Source organism: Oryctolagus cuniculus, chromosome 16 (assembly GCF_051225735.1).
Source record: "Oryctolagus cuniculus isolate XC-2025 breed Fujian yellow rabbit chromosome 16, ASM5122573v1, whole genome shotgun sequence".
In the NCBI taxonomy this organism is placed as follows: Eukaryota; Metazoa; Chordata; class Mammalia; order Lagomorpha; family Leporidae; genus Oryctolagus; species Oryctolagus cuniculus.
In genome coordinates, this window is record NC_142882.1 from 44,621,823 (window position 1) to 44,636,074 (window position 14,252).

At 50.3% G+C, this 14,252-nt stretch overlaps 1 protein-coding gene across 6 annotated transcripts in view; it reads left to right on the forward strand.

Annotated features, from left to right (window-relative positions):
- Positions 1–14,252, forward strand: part of BZW2 (basic leucine zipper and W2 domains 2) — a 59,215-nt gene that overhangs the window by 42,165 nt on the left and 2,798 nt on the right. For all 6 annotated transcript variants that reach the window (XM_051832560.3, XM_070059580.2, XM_051832559.3 and 3 more), the window contains 4 exons: positions 1,154–1,263; positions 5,923–6,093; positions 7,175–7,321; positions 8,675–8,813. In XM_051832560.3, coding sequence (XP_051688520.1) covers positions 1,154–1,263; positions 5,923–6,093; positions 7,175–7,321; positions 8,675–8,813 — 567 coding nt within the window. The remainder of the gene's footprint in view (positions 1–1,153; positions 1,264–5,922; positions 6,094–7,174; positions 7,322–8,674; positions 8,814–14,252) is intronic.

Sequence of the window (14,252 nt, forward strand, 5' to 3'; positions counted from 1 at the left end):
GTGGTCACTGTTAATTTTTTGTTTGTTTGTTTTTTAAGATTTAGTTACTTGAAAGGCAGAGAGAATCTTCCATCCGCCAGGTCACTCCCCAAATGGCAACAGCCAGGGTGGCAGGGGCCCAAGTGCTTGGGCCATCATCAGCTGCCTTCTCAGAGGCGTTAGCAGGGGTCTGGATCAGAAGTTACAGACAGGACTTGAACCAGCACTCACGGGATATGGTTTACTTTATTGAGCTTCACAACCCCTGCTTTAAATAGGAAACACAGAGGGAAACAGGTGGGACCACTGAAGACACTGGGCTTTAAAAAGGTTTTTGATCAAGATAAAAGTAAATAATTTTTTTGAAGGTTTATTTTATTTACTTGAAAGGCAGAGGTAGAGGGAGGGAGACACAGAGAGAGATCTTCCATCTACTGGTTCACTCCCCAAATGGCCGCAATGGCCGAAGCTGGGCCAGGCCAAAGCCGGAAGCCAGGAACCTCTTCTAGGTCTCCCACTTGGGTACAGGGACCCGGGCACTTGGGCCATCCTCCACTGCTTTCCCAGGCCATCAGCAGGGAGCAGTTAGAACTTGGACCAGCACCCGTATAGGTTGCCGGCGTCACAGGCAGCTGCCTTACCTGCTATGCTACAATGCTGGTTCTGAAAATAAGTTCAGCCAGCACCATGGCTCACTTGGCTAATCCTCCGCCTGTGGCACCGGCACCCCGGGTTCTAGACCCGGTTACTCCTCTTCCAGTCCAGCTCTCTGCTGTGGCCCAGGAGGGCAGTGGAGGATGGCCCAAGTGCTTGGGCCCTGCACCTGCACGGGAGGCCAGGAGGAGGCACCTGGCTCCTGCCTTCGGATCGGCGAAGCGCTGGCCGTAGCGGCCATTAGGGGAGTGAACCAACGGAAGGAAGACCTTTCTCTCTGTCTCTCTCTCACTGTCTATAACTCTACCTGTCAAACCAAAAAAAAAAAAAAAAAAAAAAAAAGAAAGAAAGAAAATAAAGAAATTCCCAGTTGTAATCAGGTAGCAAGGCGTGAATCCAGGAATATTTTCAGCTTTATTTTTCCGTTGTCCCCAGTCGAGGCTTCAGTTATTTGTCCATCTCAGGGAAGCTCGCAGACCTGCGCAGGAGAGGAATGAAATCCTGTGTTTTGTTTCTGCAGGCATTGCGGCCTCGTTTGCTGTCAAGCTTTTCAAAGCCTGGATGGCAGAGAAAGATGCCAACTCTGTCACCTCTTCCTTGAGAAAAGCCAACCTAGACAAGAGGCTGCTTGTGAGTGCCTTCTGCTTAGGGTATCGCGGGCACCCTGCTTCTGGGTGGGGGTTGGTGGTGGGGTTTCTTGCGAGGGCCCTGGGCTGAGTGGATTTGCTGTGAGAATGGCAAATAGAAACTAACTCCATCCTCCTTTCTCAAGTGAACCAGCGGCATGATAAACTGAAAGCTCCCAGTGACTAGGAGACACTTCTAAACCTGGGAGCTGTTGTTGGCGCGCTGAATATTCTAGCAGAACTAAAACTTGGCGTTGTAACCAGTCAGTGACTTTGTAGAAACTTAAGCTGTTAACATGATAAAAATCCCATCAGCCTCACCTAATTAGATTACTTACGGTGTCCTGGGCAGGCGTTAGCACTGACCCCCAAACTGGTGGTGAAAGACTTTACCGACAAAATAGGAGTTTCTAGAAGTTTCACCTAGATTTCTCTAGAAATACTTAAGCTGTTTGAAGAGAGCAAGCAAGTTCACTGTTCAGGCGAAGCTTCCATTGTTTGCATTCCTTTATGGGGACTTTTGTGTCTTGCCATCTTTGAATTTTTCAAAGAAAACCAAGAAAAGTAATTTGTTCTTATCATTTCTGACTGCTCGCTTGGAACCCTTTTCTGGTAGAAGTGACAGCTGTGTAGTCATCAAAGCTTGCTCTGAGTGTAATGGCTCTGTTACAGTTCTAGGATGAACTCTTAGACACCACGCACCCCACCACCTCCCTCTCACAGCATCGCTTCCCTTTTTCTCTCCTATTGTACAAAGTTGGGCTAATTCTAGAACTGTCTCTGGAAATAATTTTAACTATAAACACTTGGCTTGGCATTTTCAGTCACTTAAAATCCCTTTGTCTCCTGAAAAGCAGTAATCCCGTTTATGTCACTTCAGTCTTCAGATTGTGACAAAGAAAATGAAGCCTGGATTCTAGTTCCTTTGTGTGGGTGATTGTGATTTGCATTCAGCAAATATTTCCTGCCAGGGGAGGTCCCAGAAGCCCCTATCCAGAGGCCTTAGGGCAGATCCCAAAACCACGAACCCTGGTGGGGAGGGATCTGGCTTCTGGTTCTAAGCCTGCCCTAGTTGGTGCCTTTCCACCCTGGGGCTCCAGCTCAAGGTGCAGCTCCCAGCTGGGCCGTTCTGTTTTGGCGACAGAGGACAGGGCCACAGAGTGCTGTGAACTCCTTAGGCACATCCAAAAGTAAGGTCATTGGCACGCCTGGCAGCGAGGCGGCAAATCCAGCCCCTCCTCCCGACTGCTCCCAGCTCCTGCAGACAGGCATAGCAAGGAGGAGGGGGCCTTGGATGCTCCCCTGAGGGAGAGCAGGTGCAGCCTGCTGAGTTTAAGTCACTTCACTTTGTTTAAAGGGAAAAAAAAAAAAAAAAAAAAAAAAACACGTGGCCATTCTTGGCAGGCTTCTGTGTGTTGGGAGTGAGACTCATGGGTGGTTGACGCCAGCAGCGCCATCTGCTGCGTGAGGGCAGGAATTGTCTGTGCGCTGGGCTCTGCCTGCGCCAAGAGTTGTTGGGTGAGCACACGAAGGAGGAACGGGAGCAGCAGTTTCACTCTCCAGGGAGAAATGTTTGTTTCCTGAACATGTGTGTCCAAATTGTCTTTTTTTTTTTTTTAATTATTTATTTGAAAGGCAGAGTAACAGAGGCAGAGGCAGAGAGTGGTCTTCCGTCCTCTGGTTCACTCCCCAAATGGCCACAACAACCCAGAGCTGGGACCATCCAAAGCCAGGAGCCAGGAGCTTCTTCCGGGTCTCCCACGCAGGTGCAGGGGCCCAAGGACTTGGGCCATCCTATACTGCTATCCCAGGCCATGGCAGAGAGCTGGATTGGAAGCGGAGCAGCCAGGACTTGAACTGGCACCCATATGGGATGCCAGTGCCACAGGCAGAGGATTAACCTACTGCACCATGGTGCCAGCCCCGAGGGACTCACATTCTGATTCTCAGGAATGGATGATCAACTAGATAAACAAGGAAGACGTGTATTATGATAAAAAGTAGGAAGTGCTATGGGAGAAAATCAAGTAGGGAACCATGAGAGCAGGAGCACGTGGGATGCGTTTTTCACTGGGCTGGGCTGGTCTCCGTGACTCGGTGATGTTTGTGTGAAGGCTCGGTGGAGGGGAGGGAGGGAGCAGGTGCCTCGAGGAACAGTGTTGCAGGCAAAAGGAACAGAAGGTACAACAGCCTGGAGGCATGGCGTGTTGGGGGCCGCTGGGGGAGAGAGCTGGGTAAGAGTGTAGGGCATCCGCTCAGCAGTATCAGGGCCCCTATCACTTAGCACCTATGGTTTTATTCCAAACGAAGTTGGAAGCTTTGGGAACATTCTCGGCAGAGCTGGTGCACAGCAGGACCACCCTGACGATGGCCTAGGGAGCAAGGGCAGAATCAGAGAGGCCGAGTCTGGGGATGAGAGGACAGAGATGTCCATGGCTGACGAATGCAAATCCTGTCCTAAGCGGGGAATGGCCCCGTGTGATTTAAGACTGGCTTCGCACCAGTTCAATCTGAGCGATAATGTTCAATATATATATATATATTTTTTTTTTTTTTTTGACAGGCAGAGTGGACAGTGAGAGAGAGAGAGACAGAGAGAAAGGTCTTCCTTTGCTGTTGGTTCACCCTCCAATGGCCGCCGTAGCCAGCGCACCACGCTGATCCGAAGGCAGGAGCCAGGTGCTTCTCCTGGTCTCCCGTGGGGTGCAGGGCCCCAGCACTTGGGCCATCCTCCAGTGCACTCCCTGGCCACAGCAGAGAGCTGGCCTGGAAGAGGGGCAACCGGGACAGAATCCGGCGCCCCGACTGGGACTAGAACCCGGTGTGCCAGCACCGCAAGGCGGAGGATTAGCCTAGTGAGCCGCGGCGCTGGCCAATATATTTTTATACTGGTAATAAGGACTTTGGAAATAAACTATGAGCGGTGTGTTTGATAACATACATACTGTGAGCGTGACTTGAGATCGGACCACTCGGTCACACTCTTTCCTAAATAGAACACTGCGTGCCAGTCGGTGCAGAGGGCTGGAGTGAGCGCTGGCTGCCTGAATGCATGTTTGACAGCTGTTCCTTCCACCTGCGTCCTGACATTTGTTTTATTTATGTGAAAGGCACAGTGAAAGAGAGAGAGAGAGAGTGAGCAAGTTTCCATCTGCTGGTTCATTTTTCAAATGACCAGGGCTGGGCCAGGCCAAAGCCAGAAACTCCATCCAGGTCTCCCACTTGGGTGCACGACCCAAGCACTTGGGCCATCTTCCTCTGCTTTCCCAAGCACATTAGCAGGAAGCTGGGTTGGAAGTGGAGCAGCCAGGACTTGAACCAGCGCTCTGATAACGAGATGACGACATCACAGGTGTCAGCTTAACCTGCTGCACCACAGCGCCGGCCCCCGTGTCCTGCCTTTTTGAAACGTAGGACTCAACACAGGCAGTTAGAGCCTGATGACACAGCAGAGAGCACTGAGATTTCAGTGCCGACACAGAGCCACTGCTGTGCTGCTGTGTGCCGTGGCAAACCCACGACAGAGCTCTCTGCTTGGACTTGCGGTGGCCCCACATAGCACCAGCCGTGTATGTGCAAAGCTAAGCCACATCGGAGGTTGGATCTTTTGTTTTAGACTCTGCAGCTGTTAGAAAAAAAGTAAAAACTTTGACATTTGTTTGACTGTCATAGTTGGGAGTTGAACTCACACAAGATCAGATTATGACTAAGTGTTGCTGGGGCTTTGCCAAGCGGTAGAGGGGCAACGTGGAAATGAGGTGAAACATAGGAGAGCAGCCATGGAGTATGGCTCTCAAAGTTTCCATCGGAATTACACAATCAACCAAGGAAACAGCTGGGTGGGTTTACATCCAGTCTTGCCGTGAACTTGATTAGGCACTGCCCCATAATGTTTCCAGAAAGCTGCAACATTTTCTCACAAGGTAAAAGGTCATTCTTGAGATGATAATAGTCCCTGGTTTTTTCATTTTTTTTTTAAGATTTATTTATTTGAAAGGCAGAGTTACAGAGAGACAGAGGCAGAAAGAGAGGTCTTCCATCTGCTGGTTCACGCCCCAAATACCAACAGTGGCCCAAGCTGGGCTGATCCAAAGCCAGGAGCCAGGACTTCTTCCAGGTCTCCCACGCAGGTGCAGAGGCCCAAGGACTTGGGCCATCTTCCATTGCTTTTCCAGGCCACAGCAGAGAGCTGGATTGGAAGTGGAGCAGCCAGGACTTTAACTGGTGCCCATATGGGATACCAGCACTGCAGGCGGCGGCTTCGCCCACTGTGCCGCACTGCCGGCCCCGTCCGTGTTGTGGTATTATCTATGGTGTTATCACTCGTCTTAAGCATGACTAAAACTGACTTCTGTTAAACTCACAGCTAAGGAAACAGCGTGGCCGACAGTTTTTCTTTTTCCTCCCTTGTCAGTTTGAAACAATCCAAACGTCGAGAGTTCCCCTTTGCATTTTAGCCAGCAAATTCGGTTAAGAAAATAAGTGATTTGGAGTGAGTGAGGCTAGTTTGGCCGAAGTGGCTTAGCGTTTTTCTCTTCCTTTGTGAAAGTGCCCGATTTCAGAAGTTGCTCGCTCTGAGGGAAATGGAAATTCTTGTCCTCTGTGCCCGCCACGAGCTGTCTGTCTGCTGGGTCACGGTCTCTTCTCTGTCTTTCCGCCACAGGAGCTCTTTCCCGTTAACCGGCAGAGCGTGGATCATTTTGCAAAGTACTTCACGGATGCGGGGCTGAAGGAGCTGTCCGACTTCCTCCGCGTGCAGCAGTCCCTGGGCACCAGGAAGGAGCTGCAGAAGGAACTCCAGGAGCGTCTCTCTCAGGAGTGCCCCATCAAGGAGGTGGGAGCTGCTGGCCACCCGCTCCAGAAACCCCAGGGCCAGGCACCTGCTCTCCTGCCCTGTGGGCGCCACCCTGGTGGACTGCTGGAAACTCCACCATCGAAGTTAACTTGGTGCCAAGGCGTTGATTCAGAACCCTCCATTGTGTGGCACTGTAGGGAGTTCCAGAAACGAGTGGTATCGGCCTCGGTACACGGCACAACCAAAATATCATATCTGGATATCCCTGCCCGCTGTCAGGGCGCCCAGGGGTTTCCGGTTTTGAATATCGTCTAAGACGGCGCAGCATTTTGGCAGGTGTTGTTTGTAGTCTGACTATGTAAGCTTTTTATCTGAAGAAGAAACGTTTCAGGTGTACACCATAGGAGAAGGCTGGTGAGGTCACAACAGCTGTGCATCCTCAAAACTGAAAACCACGTTTTTGATGAGTATGTTGCATGCACCTGGTCTGGACAGTGCTAGTTCATAGAGCTGCGACTGTCGTTTTTTCTTTAATATGCCCCGAAGCAAATATCCGATTAATTAAATCAAGGAGTCCTTTGCTGTTGCCGCTTATTCCTAAATCCCTCCCCGCCTGCCCTGCAGAGCTGCTCAGGTGGTTTAAGGCTGGAGAATTTCAGACTGATATCCACCAGCAGAGGGAGGTGTTGAAGCCACAAAGACTCAAACCGCGTAGCAATAAGGTTAGCAAGTGGCAGTGATGTTTCTTCTTCAAGCAAGAAAACTGTGTGTGATTTTGCACAGGACAGGGTGGAAATCAAAAAACCTGGGATGCTTTTAGAGGCAGGGCTGTCTCCCTCTTTGTAGCTTCCCCAACACCGCTCAGGGGATTAGGGACAGCTACCTGCTGGCAGTCAGTGAGCCAGGCCAGCTCAAGGAAGGCGGTGCTTCCACTCAAGGAGGAGGGGCAAAGCAAAAAGCTTGTTCTACTGCTATCCACACAGTAGAATGCCCGAGGTATTTTGTGGTTGAGGTTTATGTGCCCTGAACCTCTCGCTGGCCAGGCCATGGTGGGTAGGGGTGGGGGCCTCACTCCATCCACCTATCTCCCGATTTCTGACCCCTCCCCCACGGCACGCAGGTGGTGCTTTATGTCAAAGAAGAAATGAAGAGGAATGACCTTCCAGAAACAGCCGTGATCGGGCTCCTGTGGACTTGCATCATGAATGCCGTGGAGTGGAACAAGAAGGAGGAACTGGTCGCAGAGCAGGCGCTCAAGCACCTGAAGGTAAAGGGGCCACAAGGGAAGGGACCGGCCAGGCCACCCGCACCAGCTACAGGGACATCCAGCCAGGCCACCTGCACCTGCACCCGCAAGGGACCATCTGGCCAGGCCACCCACACCAGCTACAGGGACATCCAGCCAGGCCACCCGCACCCCTGCGATACAGCGGGGGTGGACATTTAGCCTAGCACTGAGGATGCCCATGGCCCATAGCACAGCACCTGGGTTTCAGTTCCTGATTTCCAGCTCCTGACTCCAGCTTCCTGCTAATGCAAACCCTGGGAGGCAGTGGATAGGGCTCTCATGGTTGGGTTCCTGGCTCCTGGCTCCAGCCAAGGCTGTTGCTGTTGTGAGCATTTGGGGGGTGAACCAGTGGGTGGAACCTTGCTCTTTCTCTCTCTGTGTCACTCAAAAAATAAGGGGGGGTTATAGAACTAATAGGTCCCAACTGAAATTTTCTCAGACTTGGGTAAACAAACACTTCCTAATCTTTTGAATTTGCCACTGCCTAAAATGTTTCAGATATAAGAGCTTATGAAATATCTAAGGGTGAGTTCTTATTAAAAATCATATCAAAAAGTCCATAGAATCATCAAGTAAGGACCTAAACAGTAAGAGAGAAGTATCGTCTACCAATTGACTTTATTTCTGTTTGACATGAGGAAAACTCACTGTTGAATAATTTTCTAAACCGTGAGTTAACACTGGAATCTGTAAAGTATCTGAGGATTGAAGGAATGAACTGGTTGTGTCACTCATGTAAAACGTTCGTGCGTGGATGCGTACATCTTCTCCCCATGAACTGTATTAACGTAGCCGGAAGACTTCTGTTCTGCCTTCAGGGCTTACATTGGAGTTGAGAAGACAAAGGCAGACACATGCAGTGGTTATGAGAGCGGACAGTGAGGAGCACTTGCTGGTACAGTAGATCTAGGAAGCCTCCCTGGAAGAAAGCAAAGGACATCCAAAGCCAAGGACAATAGGGATGGAGCGTGTCGTGACCTGTGAGGGTCTGGGCATCTGGAGACGCTGTGTCCTGAGTGTCCGAGGCAGTGCCCACTCCAGGAACGCGGTGGGTGGTGTGGGAGGACAAGCACTCACTTCCACAGTACCCAGGGGGCACCGCAGGCACAGCAGTCCCCTTGGGTAGAGACAGTCTCACATCCGGTCTCCTCTTTGAGCAAGTATGGATGACAGGTGAAGTCCGATTAGGAAAAGAGCTCATTCTGATCATAAAGTGCATAATGCTGTAAGCAGACGTTCTCCAAGCAGGCCTGCAGGCGAGCGCCAGGGCCCCCTAGACCCCGGCCCCGTCCTCCCGCACAAGTAACGGGCTTCCTTCCTCTCCTGTTCCAGCAATACGCCCCACTCCTGGCCGTGTTCAGCTCCCAGGGCCAGTCGGAGCTGGCCCTGCTGCAGAAGGTGCAGGAGTACTGCTACGACAACATCCACTTCATGAAAGCCTTTCAGAAGATCGTGGTTCTCTTTTACAAAGGTAATCTGCCCCGGGGGCCCCGGCCACGTGCCTGTGCTTTGAGAGTACAGCGGCAGGGGAGAGGGAGCCAGGCGATTCCTCGGGGGACAGCCAGGTTGCTAACTGGTGCAAGTTGTGGAGGGACTACCACAGGGTAGAGAGAGAAGGAGGACTCCCGGGCATCACCTGCGGAACTGCTCCTGCTGATGGAGAACTTACGGCTGGTTACTGTTTCTTGGGGGGGGGGGGGGGGGGACACTGAGGCAGCCAGGTCTGGAACTGGCAGGATGAGCTCTCGTGATGAGTGTGAACACGCCACGCTCAGGCCCTTGTTGGTGCCGTAAGGCCGACATTAAAAAGACGGAAACGATGTGTCTTTTCACTTTGCATGGCTAGTGATTGGGCCCGGCTGGTCTCCTGTTTGCTATTTTTAGAGTCTCACATTTTACTGTCTTTTCATTGTATTTGTAAGGGTTAGGTTGCCATGGCAACCAGCACTAGGGGAAAAAAAAAATTGAGTGCCGGAGGTTTTCACTGATCTCAGTCTGCATACCCACAGCATACAAAGCATGACCCTGCACACAAGGAAAACCAGAGACCCTCACGAAGGGATGACGCTTGGTGCATGACAACATGTGTACCGGAAGTGACTCCCATCACACGTGGCATATCAGAAAAATCCAGGGAAAACATCAAGCAAATTGTTATTTTCCCTTTGTCTTTTTTAAAAATGACATGGGAATTTGGAGTGTTAAAATTTTGCATTACTGATGATTAACCATTTTCAAAATGCCTAGCAGCATTTCACAGATTTTAGTTGTCTGTTCAGACTCTTTAAACAAAGTGTTTGGATGGCTTTTTTTAATTTTTAAAAAATACATATTTATAAGGTGTCCTATAAATTATATATATTTATAAGGTGTCCTATGATGTTTAGATACCTGAATTTGTGTGTAATGTCCAATCAGGGTAAGCATATCAAACATTTAACATTTCTTTATGGTAAAAAAAATTTAAATCCTATCTTATAGTTTTGCTTTTTTTTTTAATATGCAAAGTTACAGTACATTGACATTATTCAAAATCACCTCACTGTGCAACAGAAGCTTAGAACTACTGTCTCTCTGTAACTGGGTACTCATAGATCAGTATTGACTCTTCCCTCCCAACCTCGTCATTCTGTGAGCTCACCTGCTTTTTAGACTCCGCATCGATGAGTAAGGGCAGGCAGTGCTTTCCGTACTTATTCCTCTCGACCTAACGCTGTCCGGTTCCTTCCCTGTTGTTGCACACAGCAGGGCTGCTCTTGACGGCTGAGTAGAGCCACATTTTCTCTGTCCACTCATCTGTGGACGGACATTCCCTTTCTTGGCTAAGTGTGTATATCGCGACATGTCTCCCACGAGGTGATGTTTTCGTTTGTAAGAGCGCTGAAGTCTTGGCCACATTTATGACAGTGGGAGAAGGTAATGACCACCAGCTCTCACTTGAAGCTCAGTAACAGGGTTCTCTCTGCCTGGATCCCTGTTAGGTCTTAGATGTGGCCCCCCGATGGAGCGGTATTCTAGAACGTGGGCTTCCCACGGGACGCCCAGTGTGATTCGTCAGAGCCAAACCTGCACGTCACACTGCCAGCCCCCGGTCAGGCACCCAGCAGGTGCCGGTCTGATCTGGTGCATTAGCCACAGTGGCCTCCCACTTAGAGTGGGGACCTGAGGACAGACTTTGAGAGTGTTCCGTTGGGTCCCCTACAGAAAAGCCAGTTGTTTAGGAACGAGTTGCCCGAGCAGTCTCCTCGCTCGTCATTTGATGGATGACCCAACACAGTATCTCTCTCCCCCGAGACAGCACTACCTGAGCCTGCTGCAGGGGTCCCTGCCCCATTTCACTTTCCTTGACTTCATTCATTCACAAAACACTCAATGAGCCACTCGTCAGTAGTGGCACCTACATGGCGAGTGGACTGTTCGACTCCTCCTAATGTCTCATTTTGCGGGGAGTTTCTCATTTTAATGCCTTCATCCTTCCCGGTTACCTTCTCGTAACAGCCACTGGCAGGTGGCAAAGCTGGCTACTTAGCTTCAAATACTATGGGACGGTGACCTGAAGTTGCAAAAAGTGGGCACCAGAAATTTAAAAAAACAAAAACAAAACACACAGGTGTTAGCTCTTCCTGAGGCTGACTGTCCCTTGGGTTATTCAGCCAAAGTTAGGAAGGTCTGTGGCAAGAACGGGCAGGCCCCAGGGAACTCAGGAAGGAAGGTTTTATCCTGGCTTATTTTGGGGGAATTAAATCGGGAAACCTTATTTAAAACCAGAAACTAAAATATGGATCACTAAGGTGTCAAAACCAAATCCCGGCCAGCGCCGCGGCTCACTAGGCTAATCCTCCGCCTGCGGTGCCGGCACCCCGGGTTCTAGTCCCGGTCGGGGCACAGGATTCTGTCTCAGTTGCCCCTCTTCCCGGCCAGCTCTCTGCTGTGGCCCGGGAGTGCGGTGGAGGATGGCCCAAGTGCTTGGGCCCTGCACCCTATGGGAGACCAGGAGAAGCACCTGGCTCCTGCCTTCGGATCAGTGTGGTGCGCCGGCCGCAGTGCTGTTCACCACTTTGCCCAGGGCTTTGAGCAATGGAGCACACACGTAAACACAAAACTGAAACAGAAGCCGGCGCCGTGGCTCACTAGGCTAATCTTTGGCCTGCGGCACCAGCACCCCAGGTTCTAGACCCGGTTGGGGTGCCAGATTCTGTCCCAGTTGCTCCTCTTCCAGTCCAGCTCTCTGCTGTGGCCTGGGATTGCAGTGGAGGATGGCCCAGGTCCTTGGGCCCTGCATCCGCATGGGAGACCAGGAAGAAGCACTTGGCTCCTGGCTTCTGATGGGCTCAGTGCTCCGGCCACAATGTGCCGGCCGTGGCGGCCATTTGAGGGGTGAACCAATGGCAAAGGAAGACCTTTCTCTCTGTTTCTCTCTCTCACTGTCCACTCTGCCTGTCAAAAAAAAAAAAAAAAAAATCCCATTCTCTGGGTGATTTCATGGTCCACAGTACCTACGCATAAAATCTGTTTTCCTAAATGAATTACTCACAAATTACTCACGTGATTTCTCTTGGGAGCATCAGATCCTACTGAGTGCTATTTCCATGCTACTCTAGAGTAGAAGCTGTGCTTGGTTTTTGGTTTTTGGTTTTGTTTTTTGTTTTTTTTTGTTTTTTTTTTTTGACCCTTTCTTTTTCTTTACCTTGACCTGATTTGGGGCGCCAGGAGGCATGGATTGGGTTGTTTTCTGTAAGGATTTGGATATTCTTGTTCTGTGTTTTCACATGCCTAACAAGGCACAGTGAGCACTGAGCTTTCGGGTTCCCTCTCCCTGTTCTGTACACAAGAGTCATCTAGGAGAGCTACCTGTGGATACCCTGGATTCTGATCCCGCAGGGCCAGGGCTGGCCCCAAGCCTGGGCATTGTAGGGGGCTCCCTGGTGACGCTGCAACCACGCCAGGATCCAGAAGAGACAAAGGCCTGTGAGGTGCAGCAGCATGTTCAGGGTCACACCTCCCCCATGCAGTCCAGGGTCACTCCCCCATGCAGTCCAGGGTCATACCCCCTCCCCCCGAAGTCCAGGGTCACACACCCCACACACATGCAGTCCAGGGTCACACCCCACACACACACAGTCCAGGCTCAGCCCCCACACACACAAAGTCCAGGGTCTCACTCCCCACCCCCACACGCAGTCCAGGGTCACCCCCCCCCACACACATATGCAATCCAGGGTCATACACACCCCCACACACACACAGTCCAGACGCACACACACATTTTTCCAGTGATGTACAGCACCCTTTCTGCTGTTTTTAGCCTGTGACAGGGATTTTCTTTTGTTCATTGGAGGGAACATTCTCCTTTGAAAGGTTTGTGACGTGGAGGTTTTTAAAGATGTGATGGAAACTCTTGGCCCTTTTCCATCTCTCTCCCTCTTGTGCAACCCCCGTGAGCACACACTCTCTCCCCAGCACTTCCAGAGACGGATGGTAACAGAAACTTGGGGGATGTGATTACACCCTTTCCCCTTCTAACAAACCCAAATGCTACATGGAACGCCGTTATTGAGAGATTTTTAGATCTTTTATGTAAGTAAACAGTGGAATAAACTATAGATAACACCTGTTGGCCATGAATGAGGAGAAAACAAAACTAGTGATTGGCCATTTAGCAAAGATTCACCTTCTGAATCAAAGTCTGGATTCTTATTTTCTAAGGCAGGAAGAAAACATACTAAGTCCAGCCTTAGTTTGCAAACATCACGCTATTTACTTCGTAAAATAATTTATTCCTGAAGATAGATGTCATAGTCTCAGAATGTGGGTCTAAAAATGTATAAAACCACCTTCTCAAATACTGTTATTATTCCTGTCTTGGGTTTTCTTGTTTGCAGAAATTTCTTGGGTTAAATTCTGTCTCTGCAAATTTTTCTAAAAAGAATCCCTTAGTCTTATTTTTTAAAAAAAGATCGGCGCCCTTCTCAGTATATATTTTTGGCATTCTGAGGGTAAATTATTTCTGACGTGTGTCCCTATGTGACATCTGTAATTTTTTTAAAAAATTCTGAATGTCCTAAGCTCCAGTGCCATAGTTTGGGGCCTCATTGTTTAGATAACTAATGGTGTTTGAAGCTCAGCCTTGCTCAAAGCACTCTCAGAATGTTTACTCTTGGACCTTGTAAACACCTAGGTTTTTAAGTTAGAGCACTACAGTTTGAAAAATGGTTTCCCCCCTCAAGTTAATGAGTGAATACACGTGTCCATTAGGCACGCACTGAGTACATGGTGTACGGCAGGACTGAGGTTAAGTGCTTGAGGTGACATGAACAACACGGTCCCTAACTTCCTGAGTGTCGGGCTATTGGAGAAAACCATCAGGGTCACCGAGTCGCTGGCTGAGATAAGCCTCCCGGCGCCAGCATCGCAGCGCAGTGTGTGAAGCCACCACCTGCAGCGCCCGCATCCCATATCCGAGCACTGGCTCGAGTCCCGGCTGCTCTGCTTCTGATCCAGCTCCCTGTGAATGTGCCTGTGAAGCAACAGAAGGTGGCCCCGCCCCAGCTCTCGTGGCCATTCGGGGAGTGAACCGTTAGGAGGAGAGCAGTCTCCTCCTCCTTCCTTCCTCGAAGGGGGCCGCCCGCTCCTTAGACTTCTCCCCCACAGAAGCTGAGCTGCTTGCTTTGCACACACGCTGGCTTTCGTCTTGTCTTGACTGTTGAGTCCCTGGAGCTGGACATTTGGCCTCGCATCAAGTCTTTTACTCAACTGGGTTCTTAACCCCCACCCCCAAGACTTCAACTTTGTGTCTTTTATCCGCTTTCCAAAGGGGAGTGTCTTTGATCGGCTTTGTCATCCTTCAGTGGCCTTTCCACAGATGCCGTCAGTGACACCCGTTGTAGCCGAGGCCCAGAGCGAGTCCACC